This window comes from Diabrotica undecimpunctata, chromosome 4, assembly GCF_040954645.1.
Source record: "Diabrotica undecimpunctata isolate CICGRU chromosome 4, icDiaUnde3, whole genome shotgun sequence".
In the NCBI taxonomy this organism is placed as follows: Eukaryota; Metazoa; Arthropoda; class Insecta; order Coleoptera; family Chrysomelidae; genus Diabrotica; species Diabrotica undecimpunctata.
The window spans coordinates 157,980,428-158,002,831 of record NC_092806.1 but is presented as its reverse complement, the minus strand read 5'-3'; the positions used below and the strand labels follow the sequence as shown (position 1 = coordinate 158,002,831).

Here is a 22,404-nt window from a genome sequence, read left to right as displayed (position 1 = left end):
CTTCAATCCCATTAATTCTCTAATTAACATTATACCCTCTTCATCTAATAACAATGTCCAATATCTTATCATAAAACCTATACCTCAATTAATTACTCCACTTCTTGAAAATATTGACCTCCGTCTGACTAGTTCATTTCCTTTACCCTCATTTTTCCTCTGAGCTAAACATCTTCCTTCAATAGGCACCTCATTCACCATCTTAAACAAAAAGGAATCTCTTAACATTCTTATAAAGTATTTTTGGAAATTATACAAAAAAATCATATGATTTAATTGTCTTTACCGATGCTTCTAAAACTACAACTGGAGTTGGTTGTATAGTCATCACTAAACATGAATTTGTAAAATCGTCTCGGTTGCCCTTAACATGAATTATATAGTATTCTGTTGGCTTTTAAATGCATGTCCCATCAAAACAGGCATATTGCCATTTGTACAGATTCCCTTTCACCTCATCAACAGGGTTCTTATATGGCTGCCTTCTCATACTGGAATTATTGCTAATCAAACAGCAGATCATTTTGTTAAAGAAGCTACTAACTTTATTACCGGAATAACCATAAGCTTTACCACAAGATTTTACCTAATAGTGAGTAGTGAAAGTGATATAATTATTATTTGTTTTTGTTATTTGATATACATCTAATGCTAATGTTCCTGTACCAATCGCCATAGTTGTAGAGGTACTTTATATAATAAAAAAAATTGAAATTAAATTATTTTAGATAAATATCCAGTTAAATTTCTAAAAAAACATATTTTATTTGACGTTTTGGCCTAATCAGAAATCTGTTTTCAAAGATTTGGCATTTTCTATATATTCCAATCTGGAATCCGAAACAATTAGTTCCTGGTTTACTACAAAAGCAATATTTAATAGGGTGTAACGTAGGCAAGTGTTGTCTTGCTTTTTGTATGCAAGCTACATACATATTTACTAAAAATCTTCGATTAGTATATACGTCATTTAATTTTTTTGTTTCAGATACTATCAAAATGGAAAACGTCGACGGCTACTCCCGCTACCACGACCAGGAACCCTTCGACTCGAACGCGAACTCCAGCGACTCAGATCAGGACAACTACGTGGCGTCTCCGAAGAACGAGCTCCCGAAACGTAACAAACGCAAAAACTTCAAACCGCGTTGTTCAAACATCACCTATTCTGACACCAACGATCCGTACAACAACGAGGCGCTGAACCTGAGCGAGTACAACGACAATAATAACGTAAATAATAATGTTAGACGAAGGAAAACTTTGGCGACGAGGAAGTTGGTGGTCGATCCGAGATTTAGCCCGATGGATTTGAGTAAAAACAACGACAGCGAGTCGAATACTGACTCTGAGAGTAACGATAGAGAAAGTAACTACCCCAATTCTGATTATGAGGGTAACAATAGTAGCGAGAACGATTCGAAGATTCCTCAGAGTTTTTCTATACATAATCTGTCTAAGCCTCACGTGCCGGACTTTACCCAAACTCCGCCGCATCTGAGCCAAGAACAGGTTATGGAAATGAGACAGTATGCCATGAATACAATGAGAGAGTTGCTGGGGATTTATGGGTTAACGTCTGAGGTAGCGGAGAGCATCAGCAGGCAGTTACCTATGGCGGCGTTCAGTAGTGGTGAGTATGATTTTATTAAATCTCCATAATTTGGAAGACAATCAATTTCTGACAATCATTATATTGAACGATAATGTTCAATATGTCGTATAATCAATGGAAACACACTACAAACAATAACAGTTCGTACTTGTATGTCATTAAAAACATAAATGTTTAACTGATGTTACAAAACTTTCAATACGCTAGAAACTTTTTGTTATTATAATAATAATCACGACCAAATTCACCAAATTATCCTTAAAAAATTGAAGTAATAAATTTAAAAACATCTTAGATTGTCTATTAAACCGTCGAAAAAAATCTTCGAGGAATATCGATTAGATTATTACGCACAAAAATGTTTTAAGTGCTCATAGAAAAAAGTAATTTTCAGTCAAATGAACCGGTACGAAATCGGTGTCACCTACAAAATAATTCTTGAGAATTCTACATGGGTGATGTCTATAATTACAATAAATATGATAAATTACTAGCAATAATTTTACTGTGCCGTACAGAAATGGACTTGGCACTTTGGTTATACCAAGAAAATCTAAAAAGTCAAATCGGTGGTTTTTCCACTTGCTGTTTTTTCCTATCGAAAGCAGACAATAATGTTAATAAACTATGTTAGCAAAGTAAAAACATGTACTCACAATCAAAATCAATTATTTATTGTTATAAAACTCAATTAACCTAATTGACCCCCAGCCAAAGTAATGAAAAATCGTTATCCAGCACAACAAATATATCTTTGCCAAAACCCGATGATACAAACCCTTCTTAATGTGAACAAATGTTTCTTAATGTGAAGTTAAATGTTTATTTCTAACGACCCAGAGATACCGAACAAAATATATGCATCAAATAAGGACAGGCACATAATTAATCAACCAAAACGTAGCTTTGATAAAATTATTTCACCTGGAGCAGATTTATCTTCAAAACAATGTAACATTTCCCAACACCTAAAGTCTAATTAAAAGTTAAAAAAACTAAAGTTACCTAGTTCAGTAAACACTTCCGACTTCCCAGTGTCTGACTTAAACCTGCTAAACCCTTTATATAAAATCACTCTCCATCTTTCACTCTAAACTTTGACCAACTTAACATGCTACTAATGGATATTACTGGATCAACAGATCCTATAAGCGTGATTCAAGAATATACCACAAACCTACTAGCCTTGACCGATATGCTTAGTCAAATTTACCCCCATTTATCGGAAAGATTCCATAAAACCCAAATTTACGTCTATAAAGAAAAAATCTTTAATAATCTTGGTAATAATGCATCGAACTGGGTAAAATATGCAATTAAGTCAACGTTACATTCAAATCTATACTTTAATGGAATATTCATAGATTTTTCCAATGCCTTGCCAATTAGAGAATCATCTAATAGGTGAACAATCTCCTGATGAAATTTTAGTTGTAAGTTTTAGTTTATACCCCTGTATACACATGATACATAATATTAAGATAGTACAAATGTTACAGGAATGTCGCGAATAACCTGATGGAAGCGACTTTGTTTTTTAAATAAAAAAAAATTGACTAAAAAAAAAACTAAATAAAAATCAGAATGTATTCTTGCGTAACTTGAAAAATATGGATTGCTGCGTATGTTGAGAGAAATATTTGACAAGACTTCAAGTAGATTTAGACTTCTTCACGTCTAAATCATGGAAAAAGTATAGATTACATCAACATATAGAAAGGCTGCTAAAAACAAATGCAATAGAAAAAAAAATAAAGAAAAACACCAGCATATAATCAAAAAGGATGAGTAGGATTGGCATCCTCCTAGTTCTCAATACCTTTTCCAATATTAACACTGTAACTTTGCCTACCAGGGGTGGATGCACGGAGGGTGAAAATAGGGAAATTCCCCCTTCTCCCTCAAGAACATTCAAAATTAAAGAAAACTTATTATTTATGTATTTCGTGTAGCTTGGCTATGTCTTTTGGTTGGCGTTTCATTATAACCCGAACTTTTATTTTTATTTACTTTTTATTTTTGTTTCTTAACAAAAAAAAAATATTCGTTGGATTTTTTTAGCGTTGGTTAACCGTACTATAAACAAACTCGTAATAATTTTAATCAAATCAACTGTAATTTCGGTAGACAAATGAACGCCGTTAAAAAACTGACAATCGCTGTTTGAACGGCCTGCTCGGATGGCAGATAAGAAAAACCGGATTTCTAATACGAGAGAGAAGAATTTGATTTTGTTTAGGATAAAAGTCTCATAAATAATTTGAGAACAAATTAACTTAGACGAGATACGAGGAAGATGAAAGACGAAAGTGGCTTTCACTAGAATATTATTATTCGAGAGCCCGAGAATGTGCGAACTTCAAAAATGTTTTCTTATGAAATTTTTGTCCATTTAACTATTTCTATTTTTAATACGTATTTTTAAAATTTTCGTTAAGGATGTGTTAATAAATCTCCTTTTCTGCCAAATCTTCTTGTTGGCTTCTATCTTCGAGTTGGCTTTGTAATTGTTCATTTCCTATTTTCTAATCTATTATATTATCGATCTTCATCCTCAAGTACTCCATGTGTATTAATGAATATCTTTATATTTAAAGAATGTATTCTTGATTTTCAATTTGTTCTGTGTGTTTCAATGTGTTCCTTCTCAGAAAAAAGAGTTTGCGATTTAGTCTAAAGTTTACTCTTCATTTAGGAATAAGCCTCAATTTTACGTTTGTAAAGATATTGTCAATATTTTTTAGTTGTGTTCCTGGGACGACTTTATTGAAAGATGTTATAGGATCTTGTACTAAGTTCCATTTGATCTATTCTTGAAAATTCCTTATTAATAAACGACATTTTTAGTAACACAGATGTTAACAAATGTTTCTTCTCTAAGAACGAATTTTCGTTAGAACAAGTAATTTTGGCCCTATCGTACAAGGATTTAATGATTCCCTTTCTAATATTAGGTAGTGATATTATTCGTCTTTGATTTTTTGTCTCTTCATTTTTAGCTACTGGCTAGTTTGCTGCCACTTTCGTTTTCATTTTCATTTTTATTTGATAGTTCCTTGATTATGGGCCCCTTTTCTTTGGAATACAAAACAGAAACAGAAAGAAATCAGACGAGATGGAGTACAATCTTGAAATCAATGAAAAAATAAACAAGAAGAGCTGTATGTACAGCCAATAACATACATCTTTGAACATAGGCCAGACATTGTTTCCTACCCTGGACTATTTGCATTCATCTCAATCCAGCGTGCTGTTTTATATCATTTTACCATCTAAGTTGTGGTTGTGGTTTGCAATGAATAATTATTTGGTTCCATCTCAGTTTTCCTATCTCAGAATATGTTCAGCAGTTTTTTTTTGCTTTACCACTTCGTAATAAACGTAACTTATAGGAGAAAGGAAAAAACTGGATCATTCGCTTCTCGTTCCGGAGCCCGTTAGGACATTTCTTATAATAGACAAACTATAACTTCAATCACGCCACGGAAAAGGTATACAATAGGTTAAAATAAAGCCAACAATGACTGCTTCTTTATAAGTATAGTTTTTAAAATAGCTCGCAGCATAATATTGCTGTAATTTCTGCGCTGAAAATGGAAAATTCTGGGTCGTCTAATATCTTTGTGTTGGGTGAAAAATATGCAAATCCTGAAAGTTTTTGTCTTGGAGGCATTGGTATAAATTATTAGGATGTTTCGTCGGTTGTCAAGTAAGGAATATTTTGGATTATACAAGGGTCTCTATGATACTGTGGTTGTACAACATTAATCTTTTGGAACCAGAACGAAAAATCCTCTGTATTTGTCAGGTGATTACAGTGAATCACTGGGTCTAGTTTATGGCGAATGGAAAACGTGTTTATTGACAATAAACACTTTTGTATGAAATGTCTGTCTAGCAAATTTGAATTAAAGTTGCGCTAAATTTAGCTAGAGACAAATAGCAATAGACACATAGATATACTAATTTTAATGTCAATAGTTTATTCAATATTTAAAATTTTTACCATTAATGTATTTCCACATTTTTTATTCAAAAGCAATCTCTATAATTTTAACCCTTTTTCGGAACAGTTTTTCAAATACGCCTAATTTAAAACGGTGCACAAAGACCTCCTGCACTCTCAGCAACCCAATCAAGATTTTCAATTAGAGATACCGTACCTCATTTCGAATTCTTCCCAATTCAATAATACCTTCGTTTTCTATACCTATCAGCACACGAACGTTTTTTTTTTATTTCCTAGGACCCCTATCGTATTACCTGAAATACCCCACGAACAAAAAGTTTAAAAAGGCGTAAAGAATCGTTTAACCTTTGTGATGTGTGACCCTGAGGCCCGAGACTCAGCTTCCTTTTGGTTCTCTTACCACTTTACTTCATAAAAAATATGCCAGATGAAGAACACAACAAAAAGTGCTTAAAACCATAAAAGGATTACCGAAGGGATTTTGCTAAAATTAATCGGGTGCTTTGCTGATTTTTTTTCGGGAATTTATTATCGTGGGAACGGGATTTTTATTAGGGTAAAACAATCAGGGATGCAAGAATCGTTGGTACTATAATATTACTTAAATTATTTGACTAATATATAGTCTATTTGATTTCTGACTATGCGGTATTTGTTGTCTGCAGGAGATCTCCAAGGTATAACGTCAGTGTCGCGTAATGTCGCGCATTTAACGGACGGTAAAAAAATAATAACTGAATATAAAAATATAAAAAAAATCATTTTTTAAATAAAAAACTTATTTTTTACTACTAGTTCGAAAAATTATTTACATTCTTTTCAGATCTAGGTAAAATTTTCGGTATTTGTCATAGCGTGTGATAGCAAATGCCAGCGAAACCCGGTAATCAAAAATTTTCGCAACTTCTAAAATTGTCGATACTTTTTTCTGTATTAAACCTCAGATAAGTCTCCAAACATATATTACTGCATCTGTCCCATGATATAAACATCTGTTGGCTACAGTGCCTGTCGTAATAGATATAAATTTAGTTCGTAATTCGTGGAGTCGCTTTAATAGTGTGAAAATGTGAGGTTAGCCATTAATTTACTATAAAGTTTGTTTGCGAACGCGTATAAAGTCAGTCGTTCGATTATAATTGATATATTCCTCTCTTTCCAGCTTCCAACGTTAAAACATTAGCGACAAATGGTCTGAGGGGCTTCAGATCTCGCTTGTAGATTTTTCGAAAGCGATTTTGGAATGGTCTTTAATGAGAATATGTACAATTTATTGAAGCATTACTTGGCTGCGTTTGTGAATTCTTGTACGGACCATATCATTAATTTTAGCGATTTTTTTTATACACCAGGATGCGTATGGCGACTATAATTCGTTATCTCTGACATATTAGTTGATTTTCTTTGATTTTTCAGTCTAGGAAATGTCTACACCTTAAAAATGAAACAAGTCGGTTCCGCATTGCCAAAATATTTTCTAAGTACATTGTCTGCCTTTCTATATTCTTTTATTTAGCTGTAGTTACGTTCGCGTGCTAAAAATGTCTCCATAATAGTTTTCTGTTAATTTTTTCATTTTGAAATGATTTTCCCCTAGTTTTGTTGCTTAGATTTCGATAATTTCGTTATTGTAATCGCCTACATCAGTTTTCTTATTTTTTAATCCCTTAATATCTTTTTTTTAGCCAGAACAGTAATTAAAATTTATTTTCGGAAAAAATGTTTGACAAATTAAAGCCATACAATACACAATTTACACTAAGCTCACTAAAGGCATGAATTTCGAATTCATGGAGTTTATTTTCTCTTTTATGACCCTTTTCTTTGGACAATGAATGAGAACTGGAAAACATTCAACAAATAAATAGAGAGGATATAGATAAATAGACCAGAGATATGAAAGAATGGCTGATAAATTAAAAGAAAGAGAAAATTTCTTTCCTCTATAGTTTATTTTTATGAACGAGAGAGTAATTAGCATAATTTTAACTGGTAGCTCCGACCACTCCATGGGCGTGCTCAAGATTAATTGAAAAATTACTTTGAATAATTGTAAAAAATAAATGAATTATTTCAGTGTTATAAAGTGTTATGTGTATGTAAACAAAAGTGACCTCTTTTATCACACACTATATTAGAACTGACTGGCCTACATTAAAAAGGGTTTTAAAAAATTCACATTTTTTTTTATTTTTAAAAATTACAAAAGAGAAAAAGAGTTTTTAAAACCGTCTAAGGTATGTTAAATAGATGAATAAAAATATTAATATAAAACTTACAGCTACTTGTTACAAATCCAAATCAGATTCAGAAGATGAACTTTCAGAACCAAGATTTATAATAACTGGCTCGATCATTTTATCAGTAATATTGTCCAGCTTCCACATTTTTTCCTCTTCTTTAATAGTGTGATTTACTGCCTTTTCCCAGTTTTCAGGTTTTACATTATTTACGGCCTCCAAAAACAACTGTTTAACATCATGAATTTTAAAAGTGGTATTTTTTCTTGAAACTTCACTCTTTATCTGTGCCCATACCAGTTCAATCGGGTTTAATTCACAATGATATGGTGGGGATCTAAGTACTGTCATTCCACAATTTTTGGCAATTTCATCAATTTCGTATTTTTTAAATTTCTCTTTATGAAGGGCACACAACGAATAAAGTTCCTTTCTTATAGATCCGGGATGGTACGTAATATTTTTTGAACTCAGCCAATTCTGCAAGTCTTTTTTTAACCACTTGGTTGTGGGCAGTCCTTCTATAAGTCTGGAGTGATAACTTGCATTATCCATTACTATTACACAGTACTTAGGAAGAAGATCTATCATCTGTTCGAACCATTCTTGAAAGACATCAGCGTTCATGTCTTCATGGTAGTCACCGGTACGAGTTGATTCAAAAGTTAATAAACCACCTTCAACAAAACCGTCTGAACTGCCAATGTGTACTATTATCAGCCTGCGTCCCTTTCCTGATGGTGGGTTTAAACCAGTAGATAAGTTATTTACAAAAGCGTGCCTTTGACTTGTAACAGTTTCATCCCGCCAAAATTTATTTGGTGTATGACCCTCGTTGATCCATGTTTCATCAAGATAAAATATTTTTCTTTTTTGGTTTCTCATTTCCTTTATGGTTCTTAGAAAATGTCTTCTCCATATGACAATATCGCTTCTTTCTAATAAAATAGACTTTCTGGGATTCTTTTTCCAGCGGAAGCCTATTTCTTTTAAAAGTTTCCATAACGTACTTCGACTCATTTCTGGGTAATCCTTATCATCTCGAACTGAGACAAGAACTTTATCCAATGTTGGAAATTCTTGTCTAAAGAAGAATTCATGCACTTTCCGTCGAAGTCCTTCTTTAAAATGATTGAAATTTTGGTTTCCCTGGAGCATTACGTGGCATTTGAAAACTACCACATTTCTCTTCTTTAATAACTCTGTAAATCGTAGATTTCCCAACACCAAGTGTACTGCTAACTAACTCAACGGTCTCATCAACACTTTCACATAAACGTTTGTCTGTAAATGATTTAAAACAATTAAATATTAATGTTTTTTCATTAACTGTTAGAGGACCAATTTTTCGGCGTTTACACGGCACTTCCAAATTTTCCATAACACTAGTATACACAATAAACTGCACCTTGCAACTGAAGTACCTACTTTTAGTGAACTGTTAAGAATTTTGAATACGCCACTTGGACCTTCCTATATACAAAATGGAAAAACCCACTATCACAGTTTCTGTGGAATAAGTTTAGAAGGTAATTATCTAGTCAATTACTGTCGTAGATTCCTGGAATTAAAGAATTAAATGTTTGATTGTTGAAACCCTTACTTCGTGGAATGCACTCATTTCAGATAAAATAAAACGTTTTATTTTATCTAAAGAATTAAACTTTATTTTGCAAATAGGTAGGTACTTATTAAACTTTTATTGGTTATATATAACCAATAAAATAAACATCTTACATTTCTTGCAAATTCATTAGTACCTGTTAACCTCCATCACTTCGACACTGGCAACCTTATTTAGGGATTAGTAACCCTCACAACTATTGTATTCTATTCTGCTCCAACCTTTATACCTGGTGGTCATAGTCAATTTAAAATTGTTTTCCTATATACTTCTGTAAACTTGTTGACAAATATCTGTTTTTCATTGAGTCACCCGTATCAACAGTTTAGGGATTTGCATACATAATTTATTGTTTTATTACTCTCTCATACATAAAAATACACTATAGTTCTTTCGTCCTTTTGTCCTATGTCTCTCTCCAACCACCTAGTTTAGAAAACATTTTTTATTTTTATACAACGCATACTTTTTCTCCATTTGCCGTATAAAATCGTACGAAAACAGTTGTCTTTTTTGCTAGATTTAACAATTTAATTTTCATTTCTTGTTTTTTTCGACTTCACACTTCATAAATCTCCGAGCCGAGTGCGACTCTACTCTGGCATTACACCACAACAGTCTTTTGTGTCTCCACACGTGTATAGATGTTAAATAACCATCAAGTAAAAGGAAATTATTGCTTTAAATACATGATGATTGGTTGATTGGCATTCGGGCTCGTGTAACGTTAGATGCATGTACGTACAATCATATTCTTTAATTGTTAAACGTTCGTTCAACTCTTTTAATGTTGATTGTACACATATTTTAAGTCGGAGGATGCTGTAATGTCTTGTCAGATGTTGGTTGGTTTCGCTATATTTAGAGGTTGAAGCTAAAATTGGTGTTGTTATTATTGTTTGTTTGTTTTTGCAGAAATTCAAATAAATGTCTAATAACATTAAGATCCATTGTTTAATCAATTTATAAAAATACTCTGTTGATAAAATGTTTTCGACTGATAGCGAAACCATAGCTTAATAATAGTCTCTAGTCTCTATATGTGTCTCCGAATTGAACCGTCTTTTTATTGCCTTCATATGTGAAACCAAACATCGTAATCTCATAGGATAATTGACAACTGAAAGAAGTTTTTACTGATACACCTAAAACAGATATTGAACTGCATGATTCAGATAAAGAAAATTTTCATGCAAAACATTGGTATCACTTATACCTTTTCAAGACATCTATTATTGATGCTAATACGAAAGTATTTTAAGGTATCTGAATATGTTCTCATCACTGAAAATCCTGTTTTTGTCAGTTCTTTGGTAATGCCCATTTATTTTGGTATATAATATCGTAAGAGAGAAAATTTTGAGAAAAAAAAATGACTGGTATGAAACTTTGTTGCCTAGCAATTTTCGCGAATAAAATCGCTCGAGTTTCGCATAGAAAAATGATTGATTTTACACTTAAGTTGAAAAGAAACTTAATCATTTTGCCATATGTAAATCACGGATAATTATTATCTCTTTTTTAACAAAATTATAATTTGTAATTTCAGAGTAACCTTGTATTCGTATTGGTTTGAACGATATGAATAACAAATATCGATTGAAATGTGGAGGCTTGGTAATAAAATTGGTATTATGACAAATTATCGGTCAGAATATTTAAATTTTTATGAATCGTATATATTTTACTGCTTTGTTTAAGAAGACGTATATTTTATAGAAAGTTAAATTATAAGTTTGCTGGTACAAATATTGGTCAGACAGAGTGATGATTTTATAACAGAATGGAAGAGCACACATGTATATATAAAATTGGATACAAATGGTAGTAGCTGTGGGTATCTTTTATATCATTCGAGTAGTTCTTTTTGATAAGGTGTCTTTAAATTTACAAGTGGAAGGCGTTTGAGGTAATCATACAGAGTAAGAGCAGAGATTGGATTGGACAAGTCATAAAAGACCACCGTAAGGTGGGTTATGTAGGGTGATGAAAATTGCGTAATTAAAAGAAAACTTAATAGTGAATACAGTTTGCAGAAATGAAAAGTGGAAAGATGAAGTGCCTAGAATTGATAAGATAACATTAAGACTGCATTGTATCAAAAGCAGCTGATGAGACTCTAATCAGGGAAAAGACAATATGAAGCAGGAAAGGATTAAGACAATTTTTTTATAGCCCTTTTTCTATCCGAATTGTCGAATAAAGGCCTCTCCCATTTCTCGCCATTCATCCCTGTTGTGGGCTAGGCGTTTCCACATTGGTCCTGCGACTCTTTTGATATCGTCGCTCCAGCGCATTTGAGGTCTTCCTCTTGGTCTCTTCTCATCGTGCGGTCGCCAGTTTCCGACTTCTTTGTTCCATCTACCATCTTCGAGACGTTCCATGGCTCGCTAAGTTTTTCGAATCTTGTCCATGTTCTTTTTTGTGAATGTCCAGGTTTGAGCTCCGTAAGTGAGAACGGGAAGGATACAAGAATCGAACACTTTGGTTCGAAGGTTTTGGGGTATCTTTTTGTCTTTCAGTATGTATGAGAGTTTTCCAAATGCGGCCTATCCCATTCTCATTAGGACAATAGAATGAACAAATTATAAAGTAATAGAAAGGAAACGGGTACCTATATCAGAAGAAATGGAAATATATGGAGAAAAACTGGAAAAATCATGGACATAAAAGTAAATAAATTACTGTGGACTACGCGATATACATTTGATTGATGGCTATAGTTGTATTATTCCTTTGTAAACTAACTATAAGAATGTCAGCTCTTTAGTATAGTCTGTTAATTTATCACTATAATATTCGGATATCTGATCCATATTCTCGTCAAAATGTTAGAGAATGTCTGCACAAGTCTCTCGCTCTCGCCAATATTCTACGAAAATCTGTATTATGAATTATTAAAAAAAAATCAAAAATTCATTTTCTATACACTGATCTCTCACTAAAGCCACCTAAAACATCATAAAATGTAGATCGCATCGAACATCCTACATTCGAAATTTAAAAGTCAATTTTTCATCCGGCTCTATTCAAATTTATTCCATCCAAAATAATTTATGTGATGATGTAACCGAAATGGCATCGTTTAATCGACGAAATCTTCCGATTTGTATCATTCACAAATGCATTATTAATGGTAAAAGTCTAGACCCTCGTTCTACTGTTTTATTTATATTTTAGAAAATAATTTAACTTTAAGATCGGAAGAAATGGGTTAGGAATCGATGGGTATTCGGACGAGAAATGCTTAAATTTAAATTGTATTTAGAGTTCATTTACACCTATGAGTACAAATAAACTACCTTTGCGAGAACAATTTTGTAGCGGAAAAATATTCAGAAAATTATTTATGGCATGCTTCAGATGTATATTTTATAACTTATGGATTATTGAGTACCAGTCGTTACTGATGATCACTTTTTACAAACATTAATGCTGCTTCTTTACATTATTTGTCCACCAGTCGTCATTTTTCGTCTACTGCTTGTTAATATACTGAATATTTCATTTCTCGCCTCCTTTTACAGCCTTTTTCTCAGTTTTCCAATTCTTCTTTTTGTTCTTTGTATGGTTTTTGTTCTACTCTTAGTTCAATTTTTTTCCTTTCAGTCAGATTATAAATTACTTGATTACCTACTTAAAATTACTCGATTGTTCGTTTTCTTCGCCTTTTTTTTTGTTTTTCGCCTTGCTGTACTTCCCCATTTTATATCACCCTATATCCTCACCTTCACTTCTTCGCAGCTCCATTTACTGCTTAAGGGAACCACAAAATATTAGAATTTCTCAACTCTGTCTATAAGATTATTTATTTCATTTATTTTGACAACTTTCCATATTCCACTGTGCATCTTGAAAAAACTGTTCTACGTATATGTACAGCAATGGAGAGAGGATATAACTCTGTTTCGCGACTTATTTCCATTTGTTTTGTACACAGACCATTGACAATCTTTAATTCTGCTGTTTGATTCCATTATAATTGTTGAATTATCCTCATATTCTTGATATAAAGACTTTCTTCAACGTCAGTATTATTAATTTATGTCTAACATTGTCAAAAATCATTTGGTCATCGATAAAGCAAATAAAGACATCCTTCTGTCGATAATAGGGTTTCTGCATGCAAAAATCTGCTTCCCGTGTATCCAACACGTTTTTGAAACCAAACTGAACGATTATCGCCTCCTCCTCACATTTATTTGAAGACAGAATTACCTTTCATTAAACATTATTTTTTGGACGCAGAAATCCAGGCCGTAGAAGAATGTCTTGAATGAGAAATTTAAGAGAGTGGTTTGGCTGTACCACTAACGAATTATTCAAAACAGCAGTAAATAAAATTAGAATCGCACTAATGATATCCAATCTCCGATAGGAGAGGCACTCAAAGAAGAAGAAGAGATATTATTTTTACTTCATTTAACCTATATTTAGATTGTTTGTTTTTCTTGCTTTTTAGACGAGAGATTTTTGTTCCTTTTCGTACATTAATTTTATTTTGATAAAATCACAAAACTCGTCATAATTTTTAGTCTGAGGTATACATACAATACACCGTTTAAAAAGCTTTTAATTCAGTTATCTTTACATCTAAACACATAATTGTATCCATTCTTGGATATACATTCACGGGCGATTTGAATAATTCCACTCCCATAACACACCGACTCATCTTAACATGTGTTTCAGAACGTCATACACAGTTTTATATTTCATTCGACTTCTATACAAACTCACATATTTCTCGAGTTCTCATAATAAAACTTTTAAATAAACATACCAACGCCTTTGAGATAATATTCCCTTTGGATTTTGATGTAACGATGTTGCCAGATGGGAACAACGTCCCGATTTAGTTCGGGAATCGAACTTCGCGAAGAATATTTCGTTTTTTATATTAAAAACTTATTAAATACTAGCACTAGGGCCAGTTCCGTGACGGAATGAATTGGTGAAATTAAGCATTAGTTAAGAATTTAAGAAGTTACATTCTATTGTTTGGTTCAGTTGTTTGAGATATGTTATCCACTCATGTTTGGTAATATAGTTTATCAGATCTTTCATTCCCGTTCTTTGCTCTCGTATAAGTATCTAACTCTCTTGTTCTAAATTGTTTTCCCAACTATAATTCATTCTTGCATCGAGAATCATATCGATCTTTCATTCTGTCACTGGCTAACTGGATGTCGGGCAAGTTCATAAATGTTGTTCATTCTTAACTTCTTCGGAAGGTCTGCAGCCAAACTCTAGGTCGCAGGGCAACCGAACTTCATGACCTAACATCAGGCAGGTTGGAGTCTGGCCTGTAGTGTCATTCACGGCCGAGCGGTAGGCCATTAGGAATAAATGAATGTACTGGTCCCAATCTGTTTGATGTTCTGATACAACTTTGCACAGGTGCTCTTACCCATCTTTCGGCTCACCATCGAAGGTGGGCTACTTCGTTACAATATCAAAAAACAAAACCTTTACTTGCCACATGGTTATTCAGCGAGACGCCGGTGATAGAGTCAAGACATGGTGGATGAGGTTTCATTGAAATGAACGTAGAACTCGAGTGTGTGAAAGATAGTGGGTACTTTTTACGAAGAAAATAACAAAAAAGAAGATGTCGACCATGACATGAACGGATTCATTTAGTGAACATAAATAAAATTACGGATTATTTAAAAGTAATGAGTGATATAATATGATGCTGAGATGGTCAATATCTGTACGTTTATTCATGAAGTTTTGTTCTCTTAGGATATGGCATATTTCCAGGAAAGATCTCTTATAGAAATTTTTTTCTGTGACTAAGGATTTCATGTTAACAAAATCAATTTGATGATTAGGAGAAATAGAATGTGTGCTGAGGTCGCAAGAGTTCTTATGCCATCTGATATCACTTCAATGCCCTTTTAGGATTGACCCCATATTCTTGTTCCAGTCTGGATTAATATAGAGCTTTAGAGTCAACGCATAGTTGTCCTATATTGAATTTTTTTTTTATATACACACATTGCCGGTTTTTTTTTTATATTGCTTCATAATCATATTTGAAAGTGTCCATTGTATTTACTTATTTAATTACTTTCAAATTACATTTTGTGGCTTCTTGAGATGTTGAAGTTGTATGCTGTGGACTGAAATATATCCAAACCTATGAAAAATCCCGGCATCGGCATCGGCGCTTTAGCACTTGCTCTGTTTCACAGTTTCTGTTTTCGATCACAGATATCCACTTGAGAAAATTTTATCCAATTAATATACACTTGACAACTACGGATTGGTAGGAAAAAGCTTTTTTAGACTGTATGTTGTTAAAAATTAAAAAAGAGATTTAGAGATAAACTATGTACTTCTGGTGCCAGAGGTGCACCTCTGAGAAAATTTATTTTTAAACCTTTTAAAGAGCTCTAAAAAGTGTAAGTGAGTCATTGAACTTTTAAGTATATCATTAGTTATTAATTCAAGTTACGAGGCAGTAAAAATTTAATCAAAGAATGTTATACGAAGATTGTTTAGTATAGAAACTTATGGCTAGTTTATCAGAGGTACTTTCGAACACTTTGTATAGTAAAAATTTAATAGGAGTTTTAGACACAATACATTTTTATTAGGCTATGTTAGGTTATGTCAATATTTACAATAATTCCGCGCGAGAGCTACATATAATTATGCTTTCTGTGGTTTTCCGGGTTTGACTTCGCGTTAAATAATTTTAGTTTTGAGAAAAACATTATTTTCACGACGTTTCAGACTACTACTACTACTTCAGGGTAGTCAAAATGGTGCCCGGTTTTTAAATGGTGCCCAGTTTTTAAATGGTGGTCAACTGCCGCACACGTATTTTTTTATACAGTCACTTTTGTGTTGTGTTATTCTCTGTTTAAGCTATTGTGAAGTTTGGCCGACATAACAATTCTGATAAATCGAACAAGGCAACTTATAGATAACATTAAGTAAAAACAAAGCATGTAGGTAGAGAAAATAATGTCTTTTTTATTAAGAAGGGATGTACTTTGCTTCATGCTTCACTTCTTTGTTCTTCCTTTTTTCCTTTAATTATTTTCCGTGTTCTTCTCCATTTATTATGTACTTGCTTTCTGCAACTATTTTTTCTGTTAGTTCCTCCACCTTGTATACGTTTTTCTACACATACAATCCTAACAATATTTGTATTTGATTTGAATCTGATTTCAATTCAAAACCAGTTAATCCCGCGTCGAATTTAAATGGCCAGTCTCCCGAGTAGTTTCAGAGCCCGCAGCAACATCTAACAGTAAAAAATATAATGCTTATAATTACCGATTCGAGCTACACTTTTTACCTCGTTTAATTTTGGGCCATTTGTCGAAAACGACGCAACAACGTATTCAAATAGCGTTATTCTAATAAAGAAGAAAACCACTTTTTTGTTGATCGAGGAAATCGAATGAGGCGTGTTGAGAAATTGAGGTGCAGGTCCGTAACAGATCTACTTCTAATTTAAACAGAAATTTTAATATACGTTAATACGTTAGCGTTTATAATGTCGCACAAGATTGTTATAAAGACTTTTCTTACACTTAATCCATTTGACTTTGTCTTTGGTCGAGTCGAGACGAAAATGGCAATAAAAACAGTTATTTCAGCAATTCCTCCTACACTTGCCAAAAGTTGGCAGATCTGTTAAAGAGACAGCTATTTATTCTCCAGTCAACCCTTAATATCTTTGCAGTATTTAAATAAATTAATCCTGGTTCTGTAACGTGTCAAAATTTCCATTTCTGTTTTTTTTTTTTTAGATTAAAACATTTAAAAACAGTGGCTCCCTTTCTTTTTTGAAGAGTTGTTCTCTTCCCTAATTTCCTTTCTTTGTTATTTCTTCCTTACGTTTCTCACCTCTAAGAACGACACCGCCCATCATCTATCCGGACCGAACAACGGGCTTCGAGCCCAATGGGTACCGGTGTTCTAAAATTAATAGACGGTATGGTACAATAATTTGGTGCCCAACGTGGGGTGTTCTAAGATTATTTCATCACAAATCTAGATCACTAGATATAATACAGCTTTTTAAGTAAAGGTGGTTCCTGGCACGTTTCAGGATCAGTCTCAATTCTTACTATTGTAAATACGTTGTAGAAGCTCTAACTCGTTCATTCTCTTTATATGGCGTAGCCACCGCAGACTATTTGACGGATCTCTGTGATCTTAGCGCCTGTGTCATATTTCATCCTCCTGCACTACGTTGTACACATTTCACTTATTTCAAATACTTCCGTTTTACTTATATTGGTTCATAGCAAGTACTGATCCTATTCTCTCACGGTCTATTTTCGTAGCTTTGATGTTTCAGCAGCTGTGAATAGTTTTAACATTAAATTACCAGTTCATTGTCTCAGATTCTTCAGCCACGAGATTCGTCGTCTAGCTGCTCCGCTTCTTCCTTTTAATTTACCTTTCATTATGCCCTGAAGAATGTGATAGACGTTCTACTCGATTTGTAGCAGTTTATTTGTAATTTCTCTTTGTCTGATGAATAAAAAATGCCTTTTAAAATTATTGCAACACTTAAATAAATGTATTATTAGTTTTAGCGGGATGGAAACATTCACAAAACTAACGTTTTCTTTGGCTGAGATACTCCAGTTCATAAAAAAGTAAGTTTGCCACAAAAGAAAGGTTTTACGTACTGAAAAGCAATAAATAAGACGATAATTGCGGCTGTTATATCTGTGGCTACTATTGAAACATTGTTGTAAGAGGAAGGATCATTAACTTTACTATACTGTTAATACTTATTTTATTAGGACTGGTAGCGGGGTTTGTAGGTAACGTATATAAACATAAAATCGAAAAGAAAGCTGTAAATCTACCAATAAAACCTAAATTTTCCGACTTGCTACAAAATTATCTAAGATTTAATTGTTAAACTTGTCATTTATGATTTGATTTACACATTCACATACTCGAATGACATTTAGTGGAGGTAATAATATTGGAAAGTCGAATTTTTAAAATGTATAAAAATCTAATCCCTTCTCGACATTAATAACATCGTTTTATGTACTGTTGTTCTTTATATTATTGGTTTTATTTATGGGCAATCTAGACGTGACAGTTTAAGGATTCGTTTTACGGATTCAAAATGAAAGTTTTATCGAGAAGTTAACATTGAAGTACATAAATGTTTTCAATTTACAAAGAGTATATTGCTTTTCTATATCGAATGATACTTGCTGTGATATAATACGTATCTACATAGATACATATAGTCGAACATTAATTCCCCACTTTTGACGATTTTATGTACAGTCTGAATGAATTATTTCCAACTGAATGACAAAAAGCAAAACTTATGGAATGCCATTTTTGTGGAGGTTTTTTGCTGAAGGCTACGCTGTTCTTTCTTGTTTCCCTGGTCCTTTAAATTCAGCTGTACTTAGCTTAGCTCCATATTCATATAGTGAAGCAATCTTTGCTGATGGTTTTTAGCTCACTAAATAATTATTTTTTTTCAAAAGTGTCTCTATGTTCTAGTTTTGCCCAGCTGTTTTTAACTTACCAAAAGGCATCGTTTAAGGAAGGAAACTTTATATCTGAATCATTTCCAGTAACAAAGGGGCTTAAACAAGGATGTTGTCTATCTCCGGCCTTATTTAAAATATATATTTAATCATCGCTAGAGCAGTGGAGGAAACAAGTATCCGGAATGGGAATAGACAGAGGCGGTGGTAAATGTCTAACAACTTTATTTTTCGCAGATGATCAGGTAGTCGTAGCAAATGATGAGGAAGACATGGACTACATATTTAGAAAACTAAAGAAAGAATATGAAAAATGGGGCCTCAATATGTATCTTAAAATAGGAGATGATGAAGAAGATCCAGAGTTAGAAATTAGAAACAAAAAAACATGCAATGAATATAAATATCTCGGATCTACAATATCTAAAGAAGACACTACAAAAAAAGTCATCGAAAACAGAACGCAGCAGGGAAAAAAAGCGGTAAACATTCTAAACTCTCTACTATGGTCTAAAAATGTTAGACAAGAAACGAAATTGACAATCTATCGAACCTTGGTAGAGTCTATTATGACTTATGGGGTAGAAGTTTGGCAGATGACGAAAAAAGATAGAAAAAGAATAGAAATAGTAGAAATGGATTTTCTAAGGAGAGCGTGTGGTGTATCCAAAAAAGATCATATCAGGAATGAAGATATTAGAAGGAGGACAAATACTGTATATTCCAGTGTAGACAGAATTGAAACGAGGCAACTAGTGTGGTATGGGACAAAGAAAGCTTTAAATTACATACCACAACAAAGAAGAAGAAGAGGAAGGCCTTCAGTTGCCTGGGAAAAAATGTACGGCACATAATGAAAGGCATCGTCAATTTCACTTATCACTTTGTTCTCAAACGTTGTATCTTAAAATATTATTCTTGTATCCCCAAATGTGAGCACCATATTAACTTACTTGTCTCCGTGTTTATTTATACGAGTAGATCAGGAGTTTGACATAATATATGAATAGCTTTGTATTCCCTTCAAGCATCGAGCTTTGTATTCCCTTCGAGCGAGTAAAATTGTTTGCCCATTGTCCAAAAACCATCCACTGTCCGCAATAGAGATATGTTGCTTAGAAAACTGATTTGGTCTGATTCTGTATGATCTTTATGATTGGAATATTGGTAAATGCCATTTGCTGAGTATGGACGGTGAACAGTTCCATTTTTGAATTTAGTTTGTTTGCTTTTTACAGCAATAAAACGTAACTTAGTATTTCTGAACTTCTGTCAATTTGTTCTTATGTTAATTATCCTCTCTATATTACTTCTTTATTGAGTTGGAGGAAAAAGGAGAAAAGTGTCCCGAACTTAGTTCCAAGTCGCCTCAACGCTCAAGAGATTAACAGTTGTCTTATAAGGAAGGAAAAGGTCAAATATTATAAGGATAGTATTTGGCTGGAATAGTTTTTACACTATTTTGAGAAATTTTGTACAAATTTACAAATAAAAATAGATACCTATTAATCTAAAAAAAAATGTATTAAATTGTAAAATTATAACAAATGTTCTTTAACTATTAGATTAGACTCTTTCCTAAGTGAATTATAGTTCATTCAATGACAGGAAACAAATGATATGTTAAAAATGTTGCCTTTTCTTTGCACGTTATATAATCCTAATAATATAATCCTTAATCCTTGTTTTTTTTTAATCATCTGTTCTTGCTGTTGAACGTAATATATCGTTCTACCTTGAATTCTCATTAAAGCTCTCTAAAAATTACTTGATGACTTTTTTAATTACACAAAAGAATTACAAATTAAAACCTCATCAGTTCACACATATATCAACTTTTTCTATTTAAAGATATTTCCAAGTTATTAATTTTACCTAATAAATCTTCCCCATTTCAGAAAAAACCTACCGTTTACCACATATTAAGAATAATTACCACAAATACAGTCGAAATATCATTAAATCATCCCTAAGATCCAACCCTCCAGCGAATTATTGTGAAATTCTACTCTAAAATACGTTGAATAGTGAGTCGGGTGGTTGGTATCTACCTCGACCCTGCTTAGCATTTTTTTAGTGTGTGAAATTCCAGTTTTCTGGCCTTTTTTGAGGGTGCGTCACCCCTTACCTTAAGGGTTGTTTTTCAAGAGGTGCAGAGTTTTTTACCGTATTTTGAAAGATGATATAGGGATTAGCAAATGATGTTGTTATTTACCTGATAACCATGAGAAATTTGGGGTTAAAATATCATTTTTGCTAAATTGCACAATTTTTCACCGATCGGCGGAGGGTCTTCTTTTTTAACATCCTTTTTAAGAAATTCGCTTGATCCTTTCAATAATGCACCACTTCCCATCCCTTTGTTAGCACATTCATGCACGATGTAGTTTCACTTTTTATCTTTTTTATCTCTTTTTGGGATGTTGACTCGGGATTTTTTTAAGCCTCAAGGGTTGCAACGCGATCCTCGGCGAGCTGTGGGAATTTCGCCGATGTCTGTTTCGTCCGTCTTAGCGAATTAGCGAAGTACGTTTTTGATTTAACAATTGTATAGAGCATATTTGATAAATTTAAAGGCAAAAGAACAGTAAAGTTACGTTGGTTTTTAGTATGGTTTTAGAAAACCCATTGCAGGTTTTTAAAATGGTCAACGACTTCTTAGAACTGTAAAATTTGGCAAAACGAATTATTTTTGATGAAGGAAAAATAAGTCACTTGGTGCTAAATCGGGTCTGAAAGTCGGATGATTCATCACTGGTTCTCATCAACTGTTTAAACTACACTACCTGTTTAGTGCTTTTCTACTCGAAACAAATTATGCAATACATATTTACTGTATAGTAAAGTGTGTAAGCCATATAGTTGTTTTACACCTAATAGAGCATTTAATGAGTCAGTGATGATGACACATTTATTCTCACTATGCGTTTTGAAGAAAATTAAGGCTTCCTAAATGGCTGTGGTCTCGCATGTGATGATGCAGCAGTTTGTAGGTATGGATATAGTGTGAGTAGTGTATTTACAGTAGTATGCAGCAGCGTGTCCGTCATGAGCTTTAGAGTCATCACTGAAAATTTGGAGATAATTTGGATAATGAGATATCACTTCGGAGTGAGGAAGTTTGTGATTAGTAATTTTTGGGTTGGTAATCGTCCTCGGCTTTTTTCGTCTTGTTTTCTTTGGACCAATATTATCTCCATATTATCGGTGCATGTAATATATCCGAATAATGTTTATATCCTTTAAAATACGGAACTGGAATGGCGATATGGATTATTAGTCCGCACAAAAACATGTATTTATTTTTCTGACTATCTTTTTCTATCTTCTGTTTGAATGTTTCAGGTTTTGGAGGCATAAGTAAATATTGATAAACAAGTATTCGCACTAGACCGATCTTGATGTTATTTCCAATTTTAATTAGGTTGGTCATAGATATTCTTTGCAGTCCTCTATAT

The 22,404-nt window shown here is 33.1% G+C and overlaps 1 protein-coding gene across 2 annotated transcripts in view; it reads left to right on the top strand.

Annotated features, from left to right (window-relative positions):
* LOC140440308 (zinc finger protein castor homolog 1-like) overlaps window positions 1-22,404 on the top strand; it is a 246,779-nt gene that overhangs the window by 96,887 nt on the left and 127,488 nt on the right. For both annotated transcript variants that reach the window (XM_072530734.1, XM_072530733.1), the window contains exon 3: window positions 989-1,633. In XM_072530734.1, coding sequence (XP_072386835.1) covers window positions 989-1,633 — 645 coding nt within the window. The remainder of the gene's footprint in view (window positions 1-988; window positions 1,634-22,404) is intronic.